Here is a 27142-nt window from a genome sequence, read left to right as displayed (position 1 = left end):
AAAACTATTCTAATTTCTTAAACATTTATACCAAATATTTATACCGCGTTTTTTGGATGGGCGATAAAATATGGAGGCAACTTTAACATTTGTCAATTAGATGTGTAGTTTGGCTGAAAATCGGTATAACCCGTTTTTAGCCCTAAAAATTTATAACAGACTGGTACAATTTAGACAATACTTACAATTTTAACATGTTTTATTACAGTTGCTTTACTGCTGCAATAATCGTATTATTTATTGGGATATTTTTCAGGATTGTCATAAAAAACTTCAACTCTTTTACTTATTTTATTTCTCACAACTACTAAATTTTTATAAAAACTTAACTACGATTAACATAAATGCAAACTCTTAAAAAATATTAAATTTTAAACATCTACCTAAATATTGTGAATTTTACAATACTGTACAAATGTTTGTTTTGGTTTTATTTTAATTGCAGACAAAACCCATCAAGCATGGCAGTTCCATCAATATACTTCATATAGGTATTTACTGGGCTTCACGCCCAAAACTATATTAAAGAATAAATAAATATAATATGAAGAGAACGGGAGGAAAATAATGTGAATTGAATTTTCATGAAAAATGTAAAATGCACCTATTGGAGCCACTACTAACCATAAGGCATACGTAGAAAGTATTAGGTAGTAACAGGCACTATTTTTTTAAGACTATTTGGTGCGTTATATGGAAAAATACATTAAATTGAAACAATTTAATCGAACTTTGGATAACAGATAAAACTACAGGAGACAAAAGTATTCTCCCTAATTTGTTGCGGCAGTTGTTTTATTTCAAAAATATACTAACTATTTTTAATTACATTAATTATTAAAACGCATAATTATTTTACGGAACTATATGGATTGAATCCGGTTAATAGCCAAACAATTCTTTAAAAAGATTGATATAATACTTGAAAAATGTAAAAAAGGTGTTGAACGAATGAATGCTTTAAAATACTATTAAATGATTTGTCATGAAACAATTATAGACATTGATGTATGAGTGGGATGTCACGGTATACTTGAGCTGCTTAAAGTAAAGTATATAACCTAAATAAATATATTTATATTACGATGAAAGTTATTGCATTTTGGCTTTGAGGATAAAGATTGCGGAAAGTACTCCGTCTACAAGATAGACCGCTCCATTTATTATACACATCGCTCCTAACGCCAAACCAACCTGAAACAAGGAATTTTATCATCAATTTAATAATAATAAAGTGCGGAATATCCATTTCCTATGCAAAGTTTTTTGAATATTCAGTTTAAAAATTATTAATATTAATATGTACACGCCTGGAGGTGGATCTATCAAAATAAGCAGGTTGCGGTGGCTAGGCCACTTAGACAGAAAATTGACGTAACTCTTACCCTTTCCGGGTGAAATTTAGCCTTTCGTGGGTATGTTGGTCTTTTACTAGCTCAAAATGATGCTGTTTTAGCTAAATTAATCGATAAAAACAATAACTTAAAAACAAATTACGTGAGCCCCCAAATACAAAACGAAGTTATAAAGCTGGCTCAAGAAACTGAAAACAAATTGATTAATTTAATTAAAAAAAGTTGTTTTTATTCAATAATTCTTGATACCACTAAAGATATTTCAAAACACGATCAGCTTAGTTTTATTTTCCAATAAAATAATAATTTACCTTCCAAAGCAGACGTTACTGAAAGTTTTTGGGATTTAATCGCATATTAGACCAAATTGCAGAAGGTCTTGTAAACGAAATTTTAAATTTTATACAACCAAAACACCTTTCCATACTCAACTGCAGACGAAAGAGGTATGATGGATGATGGGGCAACCGCTATGAGTGGTGTAAATACAGGCGTACAAAAGGCGCATAACTGATATTGAAAAAACAGCTTCCTATGTTCAGTGTACATCCCATAATCTGAACCTAGTGTTGAATGATGCCGTTGCTGGTGTACAGAAGTTGGATTTTTTACGATATAATTATTATAAGAGATTATATATTATGTTTTTTAGTGCAAGTATTAAAAGATGGGATGTACGTCACAATCACTGAATAGTTTACACCTTTATTTTTATATTGTAATACCACATTATAGGAGAATTCTCCTATACTGTGGTAATACTGTAAAATCGCAGTGTTGTACGGATTTACTAAATATCAAAGGGCTTGTCAAAAATTTTAGTGCGTATTGAAAAAAAAAATAAGAAAGTTATTAAAAGCGTCCAAAATGCCGTTTATATCACGCGGAAAACCAAAAGTAATTTCCAAACTCAATAATTTTAACTCAATTTTATTTAAAAAATGCCTTTCTATACTTTCCGTTTTGTTAAATTTTGTAAAATAGATTTATTTTATTTTGGTTTTTTAATTTTAATTAACCTATTTTGGGACCGCCACTGGTAACGTCATTTTGACGTAAAAGGTGCGTTTAAACGAGGTAAAAATTCACAAAATTGGCCACTGGATATTAAAGGGTGTAAACTATTCAGTGATTGTGACTGTACTTTTATGACTTTGAATTCATCGTATTTGCCAACAATTAGAAGGTTATTTTAAACCCGGTGATCATCCAGACATGATGCTGTTATGGCTGTTACGGCTATGGTCGAGCTTTCCGACAAGTAATGAAATCTTTAACGAAAGTTTCATTGCTATTTAAAAAAACGATGAAAAATTAGAAGCTAATGCATTATTAGAGCATATGAATAATTTTGAATTTGCTGTTCATATTACTAGATATTCAATCTAAAATACTTAACTTTTTTAAACCAAATTAGCACCAGCTTTTGTAATCTGAAACGGAAGAGATAACGGTCGTCTTTCAACTTTTTGAAAAAATTGGTGATAATCTTCGAGAAATGAGAAATTCGTTTTCCGAAACTTTAGCAGAAACAGCAGGAATAGCAGAACAGTGGGATATTATACCGGAATTTAAAACGAAACGGATAGAACGTCTAAAAATATTTATGATGGGCTTAGCTGCGACGAAAAAATAATTTGTAGCAAAAAAGTTTTGAAGTTAACGTTTTCAATGTAAATTTAGATATAATATTGCAACAACTTACTAATAGGTTTGTCGGATTAAGAGACATGTATAATAGGTTTTCATGTCTATTCTCAAAAAATATATTATCAGTAACTGATGAAGACGTAAAGAAAGGCCAAATATTGTCATTTACACATATTTTAGTAATTATACTGTTATTAGCTGTATTGCATGTTTATAATATGGGAACCCACAAGAATTGTCGCGGGGGGGGGGCAATCTTAAGCTACGCCACTGTGTTCAGTTGAAAACGAAAGTCAAATATTTGGTCTGCAATTAAATTTATCAACGACAAAGACCATGATAGTGGAAAGACTGCATAACAATCATCCATACATAACCACGATTGACTAGTTTTTGAGTTAGTGAGCTCATACTTATATCTGGGATCATTGATCACAAACACAGGCGGGTAACTACAGGAAAAAATAAAACGTAGATGTGATTTAGCAAGAGTCGCTCTAGGAAATAATATCAAAATATGGAAGAACTCTCAAATTTCCTCAACTCAAAGAATGAGGTTGGTCAACTGATTAATATTCTCTATACTGGCACACGAATGTGAATTTGGATCCTAAGAAAAGCGGAAAGAAGAAATGTTCACTGAAATGTTCAGTTGGACAAGAATGTTACGAATTACGTGGACCGACCACAGGATAAATAATTCAATTTTGAATGAGCCAAAGGTCAGCAAAGGGCTCGCAGCAAGAAATTTGAGAAAGATTGGTTTTGACAAACAGGAATAGAAGCAAAACCAATGAATGAAATTATCTTCATATATTAGAGAATTTAATTGTTTTTGGAAATAGTTTAAAATTTATTTACAAATGGAGACATTACCTACTATAAAAGGAATTTGGTATTCTGATGGACTACCGCTCAATAGTATGTGTTGAGCGGTTACCCCTATTTGGGATGATATACCCTTCAAGTAGATTAGAAGATGCCTTATCACGGATTGAGGTCACAGAATAGCTGCAGCAACTAGATGAAGGCACAAAAAGAAATATATTGGTGTCAATGAGAGCATAAATTAAGAAACAGGAAACACAATTCGAAGAATGAAAGGACTGATCAACCGGACGGCTACAGTAGATACAGAGAATAGTATATAATAAAGAGGAAGATATTTATTTGATTCGAAATTCTCGATCAATGTCTGTATTACGAGCATACGAGCGTCGTGGATAGACTCGGAATATCAAGAACCTCGATAGATTCTAAGGAACTATGGTTAAATATAGTAATAGTAAAAGTCGATCATAGGCGTATCCAGGGGGGTTTGGGGGTTATAACCTTCCATTGGGATGTACTTTGAGCTCTATACGCCTAACACCATACTTCCCAGAGACCTTCCAGTAGTTGTATCCCCCGCTCCCTTAGAATCATCCTGGTTACGTCGTTGAAGTCGATTACATAATAGGCTAGTTTCAACATTCGTTTTCTTACAAGACTCTTAAAAAAATTCTTAAAAAGAAACTTACTTGTCGTTCAGAATCTATTGTCGTGTATTTGTATTCGGACAAGTACCCAAGCCAATAATGAAGAGCTGTAGCTCCAACAGCTATCCACATAAAAATCCCTACTATATTCATCAGAATATCAGTGAATGTCCTAAAAAATCAACATATATTAGAAAATGCCCTTGTAGTGTTACGCATAAGGTTTAAATAGCCGGTCATAATAGTATATGTATTGTACAGAGAGAAAAAGACATATTTCTCACGAGCGCAGAAGTTTCACGAGGCGAGTGCCGCAAATCAAGCGATGGAGAAATATGTCATTTTCTCAGGTTGTTGTACACTGTACTTTTTCTATGAATGCGTTTTGGCCAAGAGTTCAAACTTCAAAATTAAATAATTTAGGTGCTTTTAGGTATATGATACAGGGTGTTTAATTGGGAAAGTAACATACGTTAACTGTAGAAATAGGACACTTAGGCGGTCTCAAAAATACCATACTTAATGGGTCTTACTTCATTAATAACAAAGATACTGGGTGTTTTATCTATTTTGCCATTTTCTTAATTGTTTCATAACTATTTAACCACACTATATATTTATTTTATATTTGGCACGCAAATATCATTTAAGGTGTACAATAAACTAATTTATTTACAATTGTAAAAAATCCAGGTCCGGATTAAATAATATTGGAAAAATATTCCGACCCAAAAACAACACCCTGTACATTAAATTTTTTCAAAATAGATTTTTCAGTTGAAAAGAGGATGAAAAACTAAATTTAGTGGTATACTTTGAATTTTCGGCAAAATGATTTTTCTGGTCAAATTTTGAATTTGAATTCTGAAATTATTTGAATTGCGAGAGCTCTAAGTAGAAAAAAAATTGAAATACAGCTTACAACTTGTCAACCGCACTGCATATTGATTTTATATTTAACACGCGAATATTCTTTTAGGTGTCCAATCAATTAATTTATTTACAATTATAAAAAATCCGACTAAAAAATATTATAAATGTTCCGACCCAAAAAATACCCTGTACTTATATTAAATTTTTTTTAAATGGATTTTGCATTTGAAAAGAATATGAAAAACTAAATTTAGGGGTGTGCTTTGAATTTTCAGCAAAATGATTTTTCTGGTAAAATTTTGAATTTGAATTATGAATTATGTGCATTGCGAAGGTCAAAGTAATAGTTATTTATGATATAAGTGTTAAAAATACACGTTTAAGGCACGCATGTGAAAGTTTGCAGAATAAGCGATAGCAATTCACATGAGTGCCTTAAAAATGTACTTTTTAACACGCATATCATACAATATTTTTTCTACAAACGTAATTACAGGACAATATCTACAAAAACTTTTACTTGAACTTGACTGACATTCCATTTTTATGTTTATTTGACATTACATCAAAATTGCCTATACGGTCAATACGAACTGCAGTGCCTTAAAAATATTTTAAAGCACTAGTGCCTTAAAGTATCATTTTTAACGCTCGTATGGAGTGCTAAAAATTACATTTTTAACACGGTTGTAGAAAAAATAAATTAAAATATGACTTAATTTTAATTAATACCATTATTAATCTAAATTGGTAAAATATTAACATTTGCGGACATAACAATAATTTTTTATGGTGGTAATTTTGAATAAGTGCTTTAGTTTTGAATAGTTATTATACTGCAAATTTTCGCTGTTTGTTATCATTTTTAGATACTTTGTTGATTAAATTGAGGTATTCTTTATTGACCCTTTATTATTTATTCATTATTTAAAGATGAATATTCGCCATAAACTATTTGTCACGCATAATTAAAGGACACTGAAATGTTAACATTTTACCAATTTAGATTAAATAATGGTATTAATTAAAATTAAGTTGCATTTTAATTTTTTCTGCTTAGAGCTCTCGCAATTGACATAATTACAGAATTCAAATTCAAAATTTTACCAGAAAAATCATTTTGCCGAAAATTCAAAGTATACCACTAAATTTAGTTTTTCATCCTCTTTTCAAATGCAAAATCCACTTAAAAAGAATTAATATACAGTGTATTTTTTTGGGTCGGAACATTTATACAATATTTTTTAAAACAGACCTGGATTTTTTATAATTGTAAGTAAATTAATTGATTGGGCACCTAAAAGAATATTCACGTGTTAAATATAAAATCAATATACAGTGCGGTTGACAAGTTGTAAGCTGTATTTTAATTTTTTTTACTTGGAGCTCTCGCAAATCACATAATTTCAGAATTCAAACTCAAAATTTGACCAGAAAAATCATTTTGCCGAAAACTCAAAGTATACCACTAAATTTGGTTTTTCATCCTCTTTTCAACTGAAAAATCGATTTTAAAAAAATCGAATTTTGGGTCGGAATATTTTTCAAATATTTTTAATCCGGTCCTGCATTTTTTACAATTGTAAATAAATTAATTTATTGTACACCTTAAATGATATTTGTGTGCCAAATATAAAATAAATATACAGTGTGGTTAAAAAGTTATGAACCAATTATTAAAATGGCAAAATAGATAAAACACCCAGTATCTTTGTTATTAATGGAGTAAGACCCATTAAGTATGGTATTTTTAAGACCTCCTAAGTGTCCTCTTTCTACAGTTAACGTATGTTACTTTCCCAATGAAACACCCTGTATATATGCCTATGCCTAAATTGAAATAAAATATATATATACACATAATATGAAGGTATTTAATATTCTTAATATTTATATACTTTATTTAAAATTATAATTCACTGTTATATTTGAACAGTTTTGAAAGGTAATTCTTGGTTTTATTTCAACACATTTTGTTTGACAAAAATAATTGTGTTTGTATTGTGCATGTTACCATGGAAACGGCGATCATGTGTATGGAAAACCGGCAATGGCCGACTTTTCTCACTGCGTGAGAAATGTTTCGTTTTGAACGTATGTAAGTAGTGAGAGAAGCGGCACATTGTATAGCATCCATAGAAAAAATATTTTATTGCTTTTTCATACGAAACTGTAAGCCATGAATCAAATACCTGCATTTTTTATCGTTCTTTTTTTACTAAAAGGTTTCTGAATAGGCGATCATAAAAAACATTTTATTGCTTTGAATCTCCCCTCGATTAAAATTACTATAAAAGGCTGGCTTTCTCTTACACACAATCAGACATCCTGTCACATTCTCACGTAGGACATTCACATTACAGCGCTACGCTACGTATAGAAAAATTATTTCGCACTCTCAGAAGAAAGATTCCCAAGTCTGAATGGAATATTATCTCTATGCTCTATTATACACATACACTCTCCAGTCAGAAGTCTGGCAATAAATACTTACATCACGCGTTCTAAGTACCTATTACATATCTCACCCTACTGAAAATTTCGCTTTCACCCCGTATTATCATACATACTCGACATTTTAAAGTTGTCCATTACATCAACATCAAAATGTACCCGATTTGACGAAGATTAATTTATCAGAGTCTTTCATAATCAACCACTTAGAAGTTTGATTCTGGTCTTAAGTTGAGGAAAAGCTACAGTCACAACAGAATCTAACAAACTATTATCTTACGTTTTGTGATCTCCACTAGCGAAGCAAAGGCTGATCAGCGAGACGAATGTGTAAATCATAAATCCTACGAATACGCCGGAAGCCACAATTTCTGCATCGGGATTTTTTTCTTCGTTTAGATTCCAGGTTCCTCCTACTCCCAAGAAGTAGCCTTGATATCCGGTTCGGTACAAGATGAGACATATCAAATTGATCACCTGCAAAATCAATGTAAAACGTTATACCTATTCTAATAATAATTGTTAGTAACTGAATAAAAAAATAAATGCGATGTAAGATGTATAAATAAGATTCACTTCATATCCCAGAGAATAGTGATGTTACTTTCGAGTATTCGTTACAAATCGTTACTTTTGTATACAGTAATCATTTACAGTATTCGTTACTTTGATTACTATGATTACTTTTGTTACTTTTGTATTTGAGTACCGGTAATCATATCGAGAATCGTATTTCTCAGTAGGTACACTCGGAAAAATGAAAGAATACCCATGAACGAACATATAAAACACGCTGTATTTCCTGTCACCGTGTCACAAAAAAAATTGTCCAGTGCAAGTACATGTAACAATAATTATTACATGTACTTGCGCTAGCCAATTTTTTGTGTGACACGGTGACAGGAAATACAGCGTGTTTTATATGTTCGTTTATGGGTATTCTTTCAATTTTCCTACTGTAGGTATTTTGTATATAGACAAGGCGAAAACGGCGGGTTCGTTGGGAAAAATATTCCCATGAGATTTTTTTGCATAATCACATTCGTGAGACACCCCAGAATAAGGTTCAAGAAGTCGTCCACGCGAAAAGTGGTCCAAATTTTTTTTAATCAAATATCAAAAATCAATATTTTTGGCCCGGACATTTTTTTTAGGTTTTTTGGACCATTCTGGACAAAAAAGGTCTGTTATATTTTTCTCTAAAGTTGATCGTTTTCGAGTTATAAGCAATTTAAAATCTGAAAAACGCGAAAATGGCCGTTTTCAAGGCTTAATAACTCGGTTAAAAGTTATTATTATGAAAGTCAGAAAGTGACTAAATCAAAGTTTAAAGCCCCCCCCCCCTCTACAAGATCCTGAAGAAATTTTTGTCATTATTTTATTACTAAGCTGTTATTTTTATGTAATAATAATGACCGCCATGCACGTATTAGGCAGCCGTACATGCTGAGTGCGAGAGAGATTCCATTCCGGCAGTCCACTTGTGCATCTTACTCGCACTCACATTTACAGCCGCGTTAATACGATCTAACCGCTCATTGTTATTAATTAAAAATAACAGCTAAGTAATAAATTAATGACACATGACACAGATTTCTTCAGGATCATGTAGCGGAGGCTTTAAACTTTGATTTAGTCACTTTCTGACTTTCATAATAATAACTTTTAACCGAGTTATTAAGCCTTGAAAATGGCTATTTTCGCGTTTTTCAAATTTTAAATTGCTTATAACTCGAAAACGATCAACTTTAGAGAAAAAATGGAACAGACCTTTTTTTGTCCAGAATGGTCCAAAAAACCTAAAAAAATTTGTCCGGGCCAAAAATATTGATTTTTGCAATTTGATTACAATTTTTTTTTTTTAATTTGGACCACTTTTCGCGTGGGCGACTTCTTGAACCTTATTCTGGGGTGTCTCACGAATGTGATTATGCAAAAATACTGGTTGTAGATACAGTAATCGTTACTCACTCTGAAACGATTGGAACGAAGTAACGAAGTAATCAAAGTAGATACAATTAATGGTCGTTACTCGCTCTGATACGATTGGTACGAAGTAACGAAATACAGTGGAACCTCGATAACTCGGATTAATCGGGACCGCGGCCGATCCGGGTTATCGAAAATCCGAGATAGCCGGAGAATATGGTAAAAATTAATAAAATACGGTATACTTACAGATAAACTCCGTTAGAATTGAAATAACATGAAATATATTTATAAATATGCACAGTACCTACTCATTAAAATTACTAAAAAAAAACACCAAACACAAACGTAAGCAAACGGAAGCGAACAATACAAGACACACAATACAGTCACAACGATGTAATGTTATTTAAGAACAGTGAAAACTAAAGACCATTGTTTATAAAAGAATTTTTTAAATAGTCTTTCCTAAACAATGCTAAGACAGTTTGAAATAAAAAGAAATAGGTACTACAGACAGGTGACTGTTGTTTCTGCGGCGTGTGCTATGATTCATTTTTAATATCGTATAGTTCAAATTACACACATACACATTATCTCTCAAATATTATATTACATACATTTTTATTGTTGAAAGGTTTGTCTGATAATTAACTATTTTGATGGTAAATAAGCCACAATTAAATTGAAAAATACAAAATATTGAAAATCAAAATGTTTATCTGATGAAAATCGGTCCGGGTTAGCCGGACTTCCGGGTTATCGGGGGCCGACTTATCGGGGTTCCACTGTAATCAGGTAATCAAAGTAACGATTTGCCTCTCTGTATAGTAATCGTTACTTTCGGTATTCGTAAGTAACGAGTACTTTGTAACGAATAGTTACTTTTTCAACATAACTACCAGAAAACTGTAGTTCTCTCTAGTGGCGCACCGCACACCCCCCCTGCATGTTATACTATCATATACACGCGAAGTTTTCGATTCGGTCAACCTGAATGTGTCTGACTCTGATAGCAGAAGGTCAACTCTACATCAACCAAACCCCTGTAGAAAGAAAGAGTGACGCACTACAATTAACTACCTCGGCACCATAATAAATGAAGATTGGACCAACAACCAAGAGATAAGAGATAATCATGGCTCAGTTAACTAATGATTGACCTCAATGTTGAGGTCGATTCAAACTACATGAACCACAGCACGTTTGAATTTTTGGCTACGTTCTCCATTAAGTCTAGTCTAATAGTAACAGTCCATTAATAAAATAAATTCATCTGTCATTTTTTAAATTAATGTTTGATCTTCTTGATATATCAAATGTTGATATATTATATCAAATGTCATATTGGTCTTTAAATGTTTAATTTTCTTGATATATTAGTCATGTTGTGACTGGCTGATTGACATATAGTCCATGCCATTAAAAAATCTATGTAATAAAGTCTCAATTCACTTTCCTCATTTTTGTCTTCTTAATATAAACAATGCTTCCACAAGAAACTGATTCTCCAAACTTGGTGTTGAAAAGTTAGGACATAATGTAATCTAGTACACTCTTAATTTGTTTCTACCTGATTATTCTTAAGATGATAGGCACAAATTTTCGGCTTATTTAAATGTATTCATTTTTTTCGAATCCTGAAAAAACTAATCAATATTTTTGAAATATTTAAACGCAGAATGAGTGTCTACATTATTGCCGATGGCAGAAAGTCCCTGAAAACTTCTATGTTTATTTTAATAAGTTACAGGGGTGAAAAAAAAAAGAAAATTGAGTGTGATTTTTAATTTCAAATATCTCATTCAGAAGCATTTTATTTATTCTAACGGACTTTCGGCCCTCAGTAATAATTTAGTCTTTCATTGTGCATTTAAATTTTTCAAAAATATTTATTAGTTTTTCAGGATTCGAAAAAAATGAATACATTTAAATAGCATTGGAGTCGAAAGTTTTCGCCTATCACCTTAAAAAATATATAGATCTGGATGTCGCGTAACAAAAAGTTGATTAATAGCAAGCTGAAAATTTTTTAACAGGTGTCTAGTCGGACAAACCTTGATGCATGGGAATATTGGAACAGGGTAAGTTTTAATTGTGGAACAGATTAAAAATTTGGAACGTCAGACCACGAAAACGTTCCATGTACCTAGTTTGTCGGGCAGAACTTCCAATTGATTTGTTACCATTGCATTAAACTCTTATGTAAAAATCAGACTGATGTTTATCGCCTACTGGGTGTTTTAATGAGTCCAACAAGAAGAATATGTCAAATGACAGGAATTATACCTATTGGTTATAAATAGCAGTCTGATTTTTACATGAGAGTTTAATGAAACGGTAACAAATCAATTGGAAGTTCTGTCCGACCGAATATATGGGGCGTTTTCGTAATCTGACATTCCAAATTTTTAAACTGTTCCACAATTAAAACTTTTCCTGTTCCAGTGTTCCCTTACATCAAAGTTTATCCGACTAGACACCGTTAAGCTATTAACAAATTTTCAGATTGCTATTAATCAACTTTTTTGGTACGCGGGATCCAGTCTAACATATTTCAGATAGGTATAGATCTGTTTATAGATACTATAATAATTTATCTTGAGGCATTTTTATCTTGATTCATTTATTTACTTACTAAATACTTGATTCACTTGCCATGAAATTGATATCAGCGTTAAACATAGTATAGATAAAAAAATGTCTCAACTGAATTTATCTTTCACAACAGTTAAATCATGGTTTATTGCTGTAGGTAGGTAGGTAGGTCTCCTCACACTTAAACAAGTTGAATTACTTTTTAAATAATAATTCACATTAAAAAAGCACAAATTTTTACGTTAAATACCAGCTACATCTCAAATTATTTTTTGATGGGTATGAATAATAATAAAAGTATTATCATTGTATAACTAGACCATGTGTAGATAAACAATGGTATTATTATTTATTTCGAGGAAATGTTATGCCCAGTAAATGACCGTTTTGAAATGTAATTTTCCTAGTCACGACGGATTTGCTTGAAAATTTGGATTTAGATTCCTCTTACCGTCTACTTCATTATTGGACTTATATACTCGGCTCATTTAGTGTTCATTGACTAAGAGAAGGCCTATGATAGAGTACCCTTAAAAAATTGTTTGGAATATTAAAGAACGTAGGCCTAACTAATGCATATATCATATTATATCAATGATCAACGCTATAGCGAACATGTAGGGCTGTAGGGGAAAGTCGCCTATGATGTCATAGTGCGTATGATAGCATAGCGAGTGTATTTTGAAACTCTTTTCACTTAGGGTAAAACCAAACGGACCACGCTGCAGCGCTACGCTGCGCTGTGGATCCACAAAAGAAGTTTCCGATGATTTACCGTGGTTTCTTATTTTATGTAGAGTGTAGTGATGTTGATTATAGTTACTTTCGAATATTCGTTACTTTGATTACTATGTACTTTTGTTACTTTTGTATTTGAGTACCGGTAATCATATCTAGAATCGTATTTCTCAGTAGGTAGGTATTTTGTATAAAGTAATCATTTACAGTATTCGTTACTTTGATTACTATTATTACTTTTATTACTTTTGTATTTGAATACCGCTATAATCATATCGAGAATCGTATTTCTCAGTAGGTAGGTATTACGAATAAAGTAATCATTTATAGTATTCGTTACTTTGATTACTATGATTACTTTTGTTACTTTTGTATTTGAGTACCGGTAATCATATCTAGAATTGTATTTCTCAGTAGGTAGGTATTTTGTATAGGTATTCCGATATAACAACGACCTTCACCGATCTGTTTAAGGGATAAAAATGATTTGATTACTATGATTACTTTTGTTACTTTTGCATTTTAGTACCTGTAATCATATCGAGAATCGTATTTCTCAGTAGGTAGGTATTTTGTATAGGTATTCCGATATAATAACGACCTTGACGAAGTACGAAGTAATCAGAGTAATCAAAGTAGATACAATAGTCGTTACTCGCTCTGTTACGATTGGTACGAAGTAATCAGAGTAATCAAAGTAGATATAATAGTCGTTACTCGCTCTGATACGATTGGTACGAAGTAATCAGAGTAATCAAAGCAATCAAAGTAGATACAATAGTCGTTACTTGCTCTAATACTATTGGTATGAAGTAACGAAGTAATCAGAGTAATCAAAGTAATCAAAGTAGATACAATAGTCGTTACTAGCTCTGATACGATTGGTACGAAGTAACGAAGTAATCAGAGTAATCAAAGTAACGATTTGCCTCTCTGTATAGTAATCGTTACTTTCGGTATTCGTAAGTAACGAGTACTTTGTAACGAATAGTTACTTTTTCAACATCACTAGTAGAGTGAGCGTTACACCCCAGACGAGCGACTGTGCCCGGCCACAGTCGCTCGTCTAGGGTGTAACGTCCACTCTACATAAGAATCCACGGTAAGTCATCGAAAACGAGGCACTTTTGTGGCTCCACAGCGTAGCGCTGCAGCGTGATCCGTCTGGTATTGCCCTTATTCTGACAACTGTTGTAGGTACATATTAGTATATACTAGTTAGTCGGTTTGTAGTTTCGTATAAAGTTAATGGTGCTATGATGTTTTTTGTGAGAGTAGGAAAATTATACATTATTCGGCAAGTCCCGTAGTAACAAAACAAAATTAAAATTTAGAATCCAGTATAGTAAACAGAAGAAAAGTTTAAATAATACCTTGAATATTATATTTTAGACATATTTTGTTGTGTGCGTAATTTTGAAGTTATCTTTCGATTTAAAACTTTTTGTCTTGTTTTAATAAAATACTGATTTCAGCATCCATTATTCACTTCGAAAATACTAATGATGGAATATCTTCGAAATCTGAAGGTAAAATGTCAGAAGCTAATGTGCTTGGACCTTCATTTGTACAAAAAATAAGGACCAGTATTGTAAAATTGTCACCGCTTCCAGTAAGCTCCCGTAAACCAGAAAATGAAAAAAAGCGAAAACGTGGGAAGACCGGTATATAGGTATGCTCAATTCTACTCCAGACCTGATTTGAGCTCAGACAGAAGTACCTAAGAAGAAAAAGCAATTTAACAAAGAAAAAACTGGCAAAAAGGGTCAAGAAGAAAGTTTTAGTGAAAAAAATAGCAGTGAAGAAAAAGAAGAAGAAATGGAATTCTGGAAATCATCTTAAAGATGGCAATTCTGATGTCGATTGTTTGTATTGTAATCAACTGTACTCCCTATCTAAATCAAGGAAAATATTTATTCGGAGTCAGACATGCCATTCATGGTGCCATGAAGAATGTGCGAATGTGGGAAAAAAAGTAAAACAGTTTATATGCGAAATGTGTTTATAAATAATATTATTTGTTTAATAACCCTTTAGTTAAGTTAGTAGAATATTACGCATTTATTTTTTAATTTTTGTTGCCATTTTTCGTAAGAAAACATAAAAAATTTAGTTCTTTTGTTTTAAAATAAATGGTGTGCCATCATGGAAAACGCGTGTCACCTATGATGGTGTACTTGCTGATTCAAAAAAAATAAAAGCGTGCCAAAAACGTTCAAAATCAATATTTTATTTTACGAAACTTAAAATGTAGCTTAAGAGGTATCACTTGACATCACAAAAAATCGGCCTCGAAAATTTTACATAAACATAAAAAATTGAGCTAAAATTAGCCATCATAGGTGACTTTCCCCTACATAAATGCAAATATGCCGTGAAAATGAAGAATAAAATTTCAAACGCGTTTCCTGTTACAAAAGGCTTCAGACAAGGATGTTTTTTATTCCCAACTCTATTCAAAATCTGTATTCAGGAAGCGTTAAACAACTGGAGGAGAAAATGCACAATGATGGGAATAGAACTTGTGAATAAGTACATACTAAATCTTTTCTTCGCAGACGATCAAGTGATTATGGCAAACGATGAGCAGAACACGGATTCTAAAATTCTAATGTTAACCGAAGAATACGAAAATTGGGGAATCGTCATCAACATTAACAAAACGGGATATCTTAGAATAAAGGACAAAGAAAGATACCCACAACATTGTTTAGAGATACCAAAAAAATGCGAGGAATTTAAATACAGAGGGGCAGTGATAGTGAGAGAAGGAATGGCTAATATTGATCATAGATACTTTATGTTTTTGATGGTGCTGAACAGCGGCGGCTCGTGGGTCAATCTTCAGGGGGGTCATTTTGGTTTGAAAACTTCAAACTGTTGATTTTTTAAAGTATTTAAAAGATCTTTTAGCATTTATATTTTAGATAAAAAATACAGACTTAGATAAAACTCAATACTATTTACCCTAGTTTTCCGAAAATTAAATTTGTCTTTTTTTAGAGTAAATCTTTTAAAAAATATAGGAAAAATGGTATGAACAGGTTATTGACTGATATATAGATAGGAATATTTATAGTATAATAAATTGTAAATTTATTAAAACGAAACTTACTTTAAATATTTTTATATTTTAAGTCAATTCTTCTATCCTTTAGTTCTGCAAAATAGTCTATGACCTTCTCATTGAAATTTGGAATGCTCTTGACAAGCGTTTTCTCGATGCTCAGCATAGACAAGGCACTAAGTCTAGGTTGTCCCATCGTATTACGCAGGAATGTTTTTACTCTTTTTAAAGTAGAAAAACATCTCTCACTTTCCACGGTTGTCATAGGGAGTGTGCACAAAATATTTAATAACTTCACTGCTTCAGAAAATGTTTCAGACAAATTCATGTTAATAAAAAGCTGAAGTATGGCTACTGCACCAGCACTATTGCGAAAATCCTCACGACAATATAAGACTTCAAGTTCCGATTTTAGTTTGGAAATATTCACTGTGGGATAATTAGCCGTCACCATTTTTAAAATATTTTGCGGAAAGTTGGTAGTGTATGCTTCAAATTTCTCTATGTAGAATAACTGTGAAATCATGAGATGATCATTGAAACTAAACCTGTGATTTATTTCAGATATAATAATATCACAAATTTCAAGTGCAGTTCGTCGCTTTGGATCCTCTGCAGTAGTTTTTCTTTTTTTTGCTGTTGATGTGCTTGGTACTTCTGATTCCAAAATAGTATTTCTAATTATTTGGATATTGTTGTTAAAAGACAGGATACAATTTTTGACAGATATAACATCAATGTCTCGCATTTGCAATTGTTTAAACAATATATCAACATGGGGCATTATTTTATGGAAAAAATTTAACCAAAATAAAAAATGCTCATCTTCCAAATGTCTTTTTAAACCAGTTGCTTGATTTATATTGTTACCATCTTGCTCCTCATCAATAATTTCCTCTAAGCAAGATTTTAAATCATCTTTATAAGTGTATACAATTTCAACACATTTTGTATTGAAAGCCCATCGAGTAGGCGCAGCTTTAGGTAGCCTTACTTTAACCACTCTATCCAGAACCATCGTACGTTTTGGAGATCGGCCGAAAAAGGACGAAAATCCGTGTAAATTTGCAAAAAATATTTTTATCGGTTTGTGTTGACTCGCCGCTTTTTGGAGGATAAGATTAAATTGATGGGCATAGCAGTGAATGAAGTGTGCATTTGGGTATATTTCTTTAATTTTTGTTTGTACTCCTCCCAGTTTACCGCTCATGACTGATGCACCATCGTAACTTTGGGCAATCAATTTTTCAGGTGCTTCATTAATTTTTAATAATTGAAGTTCTTCCAATATTACATTAGTTAAATGTTGTGCTGTAGTACCTAGGGGGTTAACAAATTTCCAAAATCTTTCATGTACAATACCAGTTAATACATATCGCAATATGATAATCATCTGCGTTTTATTGGAGCTGTCTGTGGTCTCATCTACTTGAATGGCCACAAAATTTGTCTGGCCAATCTCCTTCATGATATGAGTATGCACAATGGCTAACATTGATTCTAAAATATCGTTCTGAATTGTTTTCGATGTTCCTTTAAATACTGTACTTTTTTCAATGTGTTCTTTAAACATTAAATCCAGTTCAGAAACAAAATCGATAAGGCCCAGAAAAATTCCACGATTATTGGAGCTGTCACTTTCGTCATGACCGCGCAATGCAATTTCGAAAACTCCACAAAATTTTACACAGTCGATTAGTTTGTTTAAAATATACCTATTTTTAGATACCAATTCATTAAAGTCATGCACAGATTTACGATATACACTATCAAGTTGCTGTCTTATGTTAACACGTCCTAAACTTGCGTAACTCATTGATGAATTTATATGAGTAGTTGAAGAGGCATGTTTTGTAATTTTCACTTTTAAATGCTTAATGTCAGTTACTCCATTTTTCGCCCATACAGCGTCATTCGAAAACAGTAAACACGGATAGCAAAAAAATGCATTTCTCACACTGCAGCCACAAATCCAATCACACAAATTGTACATTGATTCTTTAAAATATCTTTGAATGTCCTTACCCCTATCCTCTGTTGTTTGTTTTAAATTCATGTTTGGTTTTGGTCGACCACTTTCTTTTTTCTCAAGCCGCCGTTCATAATTTAGTGTTCCAGCAGATTTTAAGGCAATTATTTCGTCAACAACACTCATCTTGTTTTTGTTACAATCACAAAAAAATCCAACAAAACAAAATAAATTACGCAAATACGCCGCGATCGATATAGACCTGCCGTGAAGTGCGGTCAGCAGACGGTAACTAACTAAACGTGAGGCCGTCGACTCTACTAGAGGTATACGACGGAAAGGTCACTCCCACTCTCGCCCACGAAATTGCTATCTGCCGTCTCTTTTCTATTTTACATGCATTTGTCCATAAGCCATAAGAACTGTATATAGACAATTTAAAATACGGCCCAGCCACGGGCTTGTGTATAGCGCGAGGCGCGACGTTATTATATCTATTATATTTGTTTTGCCAATGCAGACTGCTGAGAGAGAATTTTATATTTCAGAGTGAAGTTTTAGATAAAAGATATTTTTAATAAAATTGGTATTTTTATGAGATTATTTTAGGGGGGTCATTGACCAATTGACCCTAAGGAGGAGCCGCGCTTGGTGCTGAAAATGAAAATAAGGTTTATTTTGAATTTTATGTAGAGCAACATTGTCAAAATCACAATTTTACCCAAAAAATAAAATCACTTTTTCACCACACGTTTTCAAAATTAGCCATTCACAACACCGTGGTCAGTATTTACCTAGTCATTTTGAGGGTGCGTGTCGCTCGCCTAACATCGAAACATGACATTCAGCAGAATATACAACAGGGTCAAAATGTGATATAAACACTAAACTTATTACTTTGGTCTCCTAAAATTAGTTTACAAACAAAAATGACCATCTACAAGTCGGTTGTAGAACCAATTTTGACGTACGGATCTGAATGTTAGCAAATGACGATGAAAGATCCAGTGATGAACCCAATGTTACCTTTTTAGGAAAAGGTATATTCTGCCGTGAATAATATTTAAAGGTATTTTTAACATATGAATCATGTTACTGATAGTGCGATGATGCAATAGACAACGCAACAACGCACTTTCTACTTTTATTTTTAACCTAAAAATATTGCTAAATTGCTTCAATATATTGAAAAATGTACGAGTAATCAACATAATTTAGACAATTATTGATAATTGATAAATATACAAATACGAAAGTATTCATCAATAACAACATCCCAAGCAACCAAGTAATGTCGTATAACGTCGAGGAAACGTCAGTTTTGTTTGAATATATACACGTGTTTGAACATTACGGGATATAAACGTCTTTTGTAGGTGATTTTAAATACGTAAGATTAATGACGTTAAAATACGGTTAAAAGACGTTTTCATTTCAGACAGCCTAAGTCTGACGTCACAAAATTGGGAGGAGCTTAAAAAGCTTGTTTGTTTTGACTTCAAACAATTTAGTTTATAACGTAGTTCTTAAGAAATTTCTCATTTATTGTTTACGTGCTTTGTGTCTGGTGTGATAAAATAAGACTTTTCATTGAGATATTTAGTTGAAGAAACGTGTTAATTAAGAGATTTTTATTCGCTTTTGCTCAGTGAGTTAGTTTAATGCAGTAATTCTTCTTGTCAACTATTTGAGGTTATGTTTTTTCTGTTAATGAACTGATTATGTGTTATCGAGTTTAATTAAATTAATTTTTAACCTACATTTTCATGTTATATATTTTTTATACTATTTTGAAGCATCAAAAAGAAAAAGAGGTCATTTTTTGAAAGTATTACAGACGTGATTTTACCGACGGCGACGTGTAAAAGTCGTCATCTTTTTGACGTTTTAAAATCGTCACAATTATGACGTCAAATCGATGAGACAAATACACGTGATTTTCAACGTCAGTACTACGTCATAGAAACACGTCAATTGGTCATTTTTATGACGTGTTATTTACGTTATAAAAACGTCGTTTGGTTGCCTGGGATCAATGCAGTCTTGAACAATTGCGTCGAGACAAAGAACTTGTAGTAGAAACAAAATCGTTCTGCATACAACATAAAAATTATCTTCTACAATATTTTCAATTTTACTCTAAGAACATGGAAACCAGTCAACCAGCCATTAATAAAAAACTGCATGCTTTGTAATAAGAAAAATTATATATCACACACCGTATTGTCCAGTTCTTCTTCTTGCACTACAGACTCCTATCGGAGGTTGGCTACCATCACAGCAATTTTAACTTTGTTGGCTGCAGCTCTGAACAATTGTATTGAACTGAACCCCTACCACTCCCTTAAATTTCGCAACCAGGAAATCCTCCTACGTCCCACATTTATCTTTCCCAAGATTTTTCCTCGGATTATGAGCCTTAGCAGGGAGTACTTTTCCCCTCTCATTATTTGGCCTAGATATTTCATTTTTCTCGTTTGTATTGTTTTTATGACTTCGTATTTCTTCCTCATCTTCAGCATTGTCCAGTACTCGAGATAAACATAAAAGCTTCAAAAACTTTTCTTACTAATTTTCAATCAGCTTTTTACCGTTACCGACAGCGTCCAAAATCTGCGAAAGACTACTATTTAATAGACTGAAGAAGAACATTAACCTAGATGCAGAAATACGCATACACCAGTTTGGTTTTGGAGAGATGACACTCCACAACACAACAGATCCATAGAATTATAACAAAAATCCTTACCGCTATTGAGGAAAAAATATTAGCCGCATTCTTAGATGTCTAAAAGGCATTTGATAGAGTATGGCATACTGGACTCTTATACAAACCCAAATATTCTTCCAACCACCTACTACCTAATTATGAAATCCTACTTTGAAGATCGTTACTTCCAAGTAAAATATAATACAACAACTTCCACATATATTCCCATTAAATCACGTATACCACAGGGTAGCGTTATCCCACATAACAATGATGTTCGCATCATGTTCTAAGCATATCCTACCAACATTCGTCGAAGTATATCCTTTTTAGTATATGCGTAGTACAAGCATAGCATGTACCATAAAAAATATTCTAAATTTCATGTTCTTTGCATGTGCCTCAAAGAATATTCTTGCACCGAATATACTGAGCACATTCGGGTACGTAGTATCTCGGAACGTTCGTAAAAGTTTATTCTTAGAATATACCTTAATCGAATATTCTTAGTATATGCGTAAGTATATGCAAAAGTATATACTTAACACATACCTACTTGTATATACTTTTAAAATATCTAAAAAATAATATACTGTATGTACCTACCTAGAGGAAGAAGAATAATGTGAGCCTATAGATTATCAACTTCGAATAATTAATAAAATTTATGTATTTTAGTAGGTACTACTGAACTATCTAATTCATTTTTTTTAACCGTTTTAATTGTATGGTAAAAAGTTTAAAACTTAATTCTATTGTGAAGAAAAATGAGAAATTCTCGTTTCGTTTTCAGTTGAAATGAATATACCTTTGATTTGAGTAGTTTATACCATAAGTGCCATAAGTAAAATAATTTTCGGGAATCCGGAAACGGCCATTCATTGTCATTCTGACCCTTGCATTGCATTTTATACCTGCACAAGGGAAGGGGGTAGGTAACAAAAGAGCAAAATATGAAAATAGTTTCCAGTCAGTTATGCATTTATGTCTACGCTGTTAGGTAGGACCAAGTATTTCTAGCTACAAGGACTAAAACATTTTTAAGAACATAAAAAGCAGTTTGAAAATAATAAATTCATATTGGTACTTCAATATTTCCTAAATACCTAGTAAGTAAAAGTATGTATAATTTATATAGATACCTATAAATTTTAGTAATTTACATACATATTATAATATATTTGGCTATTATATAATTATATAAGCAGCTTTTTTATTTTGATGTGCACATAATAACTAAATATATTACTTATATTTTATATATAGGCTACTTACCCATATAATATTTATTATACATAGGTACCTATATAACTAACTAAAGTTTATATATTTTATACTTACTTTTTACGTAATATTGTAGAATGTAATATCTACATTCTCATATGCAATTAGAATATGTAGATATAATATATTAGTAGAACCAAAGAATACTAACACACCCTGTGGGTGTGTTAGTATTCTTTGGTAGAACCTATAGGATGAGATTGGGTGATGTTGAAAACATACTTCTGAGAAATACAGCACATCCTTGGAATATTCTTCCCATATACTAAAAATATGTACATAGTACATTCTAAGTATATAACTAGAAGGTATATAGCACTTCCTTGGAATATTCTTCCCATATACTAAAATATGTGCGATAGTACATTCTAAGTATATAAATAGAAGGTTTATAGCACCTCCTTAGAATCTTCTAAAAAGTATGTTCTTGGTATATACTGAAAAGAAGTGCGGTAGTACATTCTAAGTATATACATAGAACGTTTAAGTACTGTAATGTAGTATATACTCAGTATATGCTCTGCACATTCGCAATGGTAATTACGCATATTCTAAGTATATACTTTTTCTGAAAAGTATGTTCTATGAATCTACTAAGAACATGAAATTGTTATGTGGGATGTATCCTATCATTTACCTATTATTTACCGCAGACATTCCAACCACTGAAACAACCCAAATCTCAACGTTCACCGATGACACCACCATAATCGCTGTCATGAGGACCCGATTATCGCGTCTGTACAACAAACTGCAAAACCACCTTGACCAATTGCGAGCATGGCTCAACAAATGGAAGGTAAAAGTAAATGAAACGAAGTCAACTTAAGTTACTTTTACAAAACGAAGGGTATGTCCAACAATAACATTAAATAATACACAATTACCAGTCAGCACACAAGTTAAATACTCGGGACTAACCCTTGACAAAAGATTAACATGGAAGCCGCATATTCAAGCCAAGAAAACCCAGATCAACATCAAAATAACAAATGAGCTGGTTTATGAGTCGAAATCAAAACTTAGTATTGAAAATAAACTGCTCCTGTATAAATGTATGATAAAACCAATTTGGACATTTGTTGTCCAACTCTGGGGTTGCTCAAAGCCATCAAATATCAAGATAATACAGAGTCCAATCAAAAATATTGAGAATGATATTCAACGCGCCCTGGTATGTAAGCAAGAAAACCCTACACGAGGACTTAGCCACACTTTTGGTAGACGAAGAAATTCGAAGAATCACAAAGAACTATCATGATTGACTGAGAATTCATCTAAATGATGAAGCAAGACTGCTATACGCTCCTCCGGATTTGCAAGACGATTGAAGAAACTCCCAGGCAAGCGACGTTTTTATAACGTAGATAACACCTCATAAAAATGACCAATTGACGTGTTTCTATGACGTAATACTGACGTTGAAAAATCACGTGTATTTGTCTCATCGATTTGACGTCATAATTGTGACCATTTTAAAACGTAATCGTATCTACGTTTTTTCACGTCGGTAAAATCACGTCTTTAATACTTTCAAAAAGTGACCTCTTTCAGATGTTTCAAAATAGTATAAATAGTATAATAGATACATAACATGAAACCTATAGGCCTACGTCCCATGTGTCGAAGGTATAAGTGCTATACCACTTGTTTAAGATCGCTTGTGCGCTAGGCTAGAAGCAACATTGATTGCACCAGCCCTCACATTATAGAATTTTCACTAGTTATATATACCTACTTCAATCTATCCAATATATATACCTAATTACTGTGTCAAATCTGTAACAACTAAAAATATGAAACATAAATATAAAAAAACAAAAAATATGAAACTAAAAAATAATTTATTAACAAATTATCCAGCATACTTAATATCTTAATTTAACGCTGTCTTAATATCTTCATTTAACGCTTAATTAAAAACAAACTAACATAACCTCAGATAGTTGTCAAGAAGAATTACTGCATTAAACTAACTCACTGAGCAAAAACGCATAAAAATCTCTTAATTTATACCTTTCTTTAACTAAATATATAAATGAAAAATATTATTTTATCACACAAGACACAAACCGCGTAAACAATAAATGAGAAATTTCTTATAAACATTTAGCGTTACCTATACCTAAACGAAATTGTTTGGAGTCAATACAAACAAGCAAGCTCCTCCCAATTTTGTGACGTCAGACTTAGGCTGTCTAAAATTAAAACGTTTTTTAAACGTAATTTTAACGTCACTAATCTTACGTATTTAAAATCACCTACAAAAGACGTCTATTTGACGTACTGTTCAAACACGTGTTATTTTCAACCAAAAACTGACGTTTCCTTAACGTTATATGACGTCACTTGGTTGCCTGGGCTATGGCCAACAGACTTAATAAATGAAATATTTGTGATCTAATGTAAGAAATATTTTTTTTCCATAGCACTGACTCTGGAAAAATCCAGTGTCAATGTTATGGATATGAGGTTCCTCAGGAAAATAGCAAACAAAAAGAGGACAGACAAAATACGAAACGAAACAATCAGACAAAATCTAAAACAAGAGCCGATCAATGAAAAAATAGTAGAGGAACAACTTAGATGGTTCGGGCACATGTGTAGAATGTCGAACGAGAGACTAACAAAACGAGTGTTCGAAACGAGAGTGCAGGGGAAAAACACAAGAGGAAGACCAATAGTTATGTGGGTAGATGAAATCAGAAAGGAAGTCGAGATGAAAGTATTGACATTGGAAAGTGCAAGAAACCTAACATATGATCGGAAAGCATGGAGACAACAATGCAAAACAACTCTACCAGTCTACACCTAAAGGTAGAAAGGCTTAGGACTAAGTAAAAAAAGCAAGTAAAAAATATAATAGGAGGGTTGCCATAGGGCAGCTTCTCTCTGATGCACTTAATACTCAAACTATTTACTTACGAGTAGGTATAGCTTAGATGAAGCAGATTGTACATTAAAATGTATTAAAAAAACTATTTTTTAAAAGCACGATCTCTAATACGTGAGATGATGAAAATAATGGTATCCGCCCTAGATTTACGAAATAGACAAAATATCTGTTATAAACAATAAAACGTTCATATTTACTTAACAAATTATCGTTTGTTCTACTTACCAACTTCAGCAATTTCAGGACAATGGTCCCCACAGTCTCGATACTTGTCATTTTCGTAAAAAATCGAACTTATTATAAATCGAACTAATAATAATTTTCACTACAATGGTGTATTTTCACCTGCTACGTATAAAATGAGGTGAGTCAATAGAGATAATTAGTTTATCTTTACAGATAAGATTCTGTTTTGGCATCAACGCCCTCCAATAAAAATTCTATTTTCTTAGTACCGTTCGTTGAAGGCAATAAAAGATCATGACAAACTTGAGTAAACAATGGTATCTATTTATCATTTATTTTTAAGAAATAGGTATTACTAACAGAACCTATTTTACTTCAAATCAGGCCCGAGGCACTACATAATTTTCGGGCCCCTAAATATAATTTATTAATAATATTAATTAAGTTAATTAGTTAATATTGATATCAAATTTTTTAATTGTTCTAAGACCTTCTTCTTCTGCTTCTTAACGTGCCCTATCAAGTCCTCTTGACGTTGGCGATTAACATGGCGAAACTGTCTCTGTCTCGAGCTATTCTAAATATTTGTTCTGCTTTCTTTATTCTTGTCCACTCCCGGATATGCTTCAACCAAGATGCCTGCTTTCTACCAATTCCTCTGCGTCCTTAGATTTTACCCATGATAATAAGTTGAAGAATATTATACCGGTCTCCCCTTACTGCGTGTCCAAAATAGGCCATCTTTCTATATTTGATGTTATCAAGCAGCTCGCGGGCAGCATTTTCTCTCTTAAGGACTGCCACACTTGTCAGAGTAGCCGTCCATGGTATTTTCAGTGTACGTCTGTTCAGCCACATTTCAAAGGCCTCCAAACGATTAATCGTCGATATTTTTAATGTCCATGCTTCGACACTATACAAGAGGACTGACCAAATGTAACATTCAATCATGCGCTTTCGAAGTTTAAGTTGCAAGTTATCATTACAGAAGAATGACCTCATTTTTAAAAATGTCGTGCGGGCTATCTCCATTCTACATTTTATCTCTTTATCTGGATCTAGTTGTTCAGTAATATGGCAACCAAGATATTTAAAACTGAGTACTCTTTGAATTATATGATCATCAACATATATAGTCGGTTCGCTAAACTCAGACGCAACTGGCTAGATATTTTAGTCGATAATGTTTTTGTTTTTTGTCAATTTTGCAAAAATTGGCAAAATTACTAACTATTTAGTGATTATTAACTATTTAGTAATTATTTTTTGCCAATTTTACTAAAATTGGCAAAATTACCGACTAAAATATCTAGAAAGTTGCGTCTGAGTTTAGCGAACAGACTATAACTGTGAATCTTGATGGGCCAAACGGCTAAATACCATGTATTTTGTTTTTGAACAGTTTATGTTTAGGCCAAACTCTCTTCCCACTGTGTCAATGGCATTTAAAAGGTGTTGTAATCTGTTCATATCATCACTTAAAACAACTGTATCGTCTGCATATCTGATTGTAATTATCAGAATTCCATTAACTTTCACACCCCATTCCAAAATATGGAGCGCTTCTTTAAATATTATATCTGAATATAAATTGAATAACTGTGGGGACAGTATACAACCCTGTCTGACACCTCTTTGTATTTTGCATATTTCTGTTCATTTTCTTTTTATGCAAGCTCTTTGACGCCAGTATAATTTTTCTATGATTCGTACATCTTGACTATCAACTCCTTAATCCTTTAATATTTTAATTAATTTGTGATGTTGTACTCGATCAAAGGCCTTCTCATAGTCAATAAATACAGCAAATACGTCTTCCTTTGATTTCGGCATTTCTGCAATAATACATTTAGTGCAAAGAGTGCGACCCGGGTTCCCAGTCCATTTCTGAAGCCAAATTGTGTTTCATCCTGGTCTTCTTCACATGTATCTCTGATTCTACTGTGTATGATACG

At 32.5% G+C, this 27142-nt stretch overlaps 1 protein-coding gene across 1 annotated transcript; it reads right to left on the bottom strand.

Annotated features, from left to right (window-relative positions):
• Positions 1-277: 277 nt before the first annotated feature.
• On the bottom strand, positions 278-25461 carry LOC114329477 (protein snakeskin). Its single transcript, XM_028278595.2, has 4 exons — positions 25227-25461; positions 8091-8287; positions 4526-4655; positions 278-1194 (listed from the first exon to the last, which is right to left on the bottom strand). The coding sequence occupies exons 1-4, from the start codon at positions 25275-25277 to the stop codon at positions 1093-1095; spliced, it is 480 nt and encodes a 159-aa protein (XP_028134396.1). The 5' UTR covers positions 25278-25461; the 3' UTR covers positions 278-1092.
• Positions 25462-27142: the final 1681 nt, after the last annotated feature.

The sequence above is a fragment of the Diabrotica virgifera genome, chromosome 2 (assembly GCF_917563875.1).
Source record: "Diabrotica virgifera virgifera chromosome 2, PGI_DIABVI_V3a".
Taxonomy (NCBI): domain Eukaryota; kingdom Metazoa; phylum Arthropoda; class Insecta; order Coleoptera; family Chrysomelidae; genus Diabrotica; species Diabrotica virgifera.
This window is presented reverse-complemented; position numbering and strand designations above follow the sequence as displayed.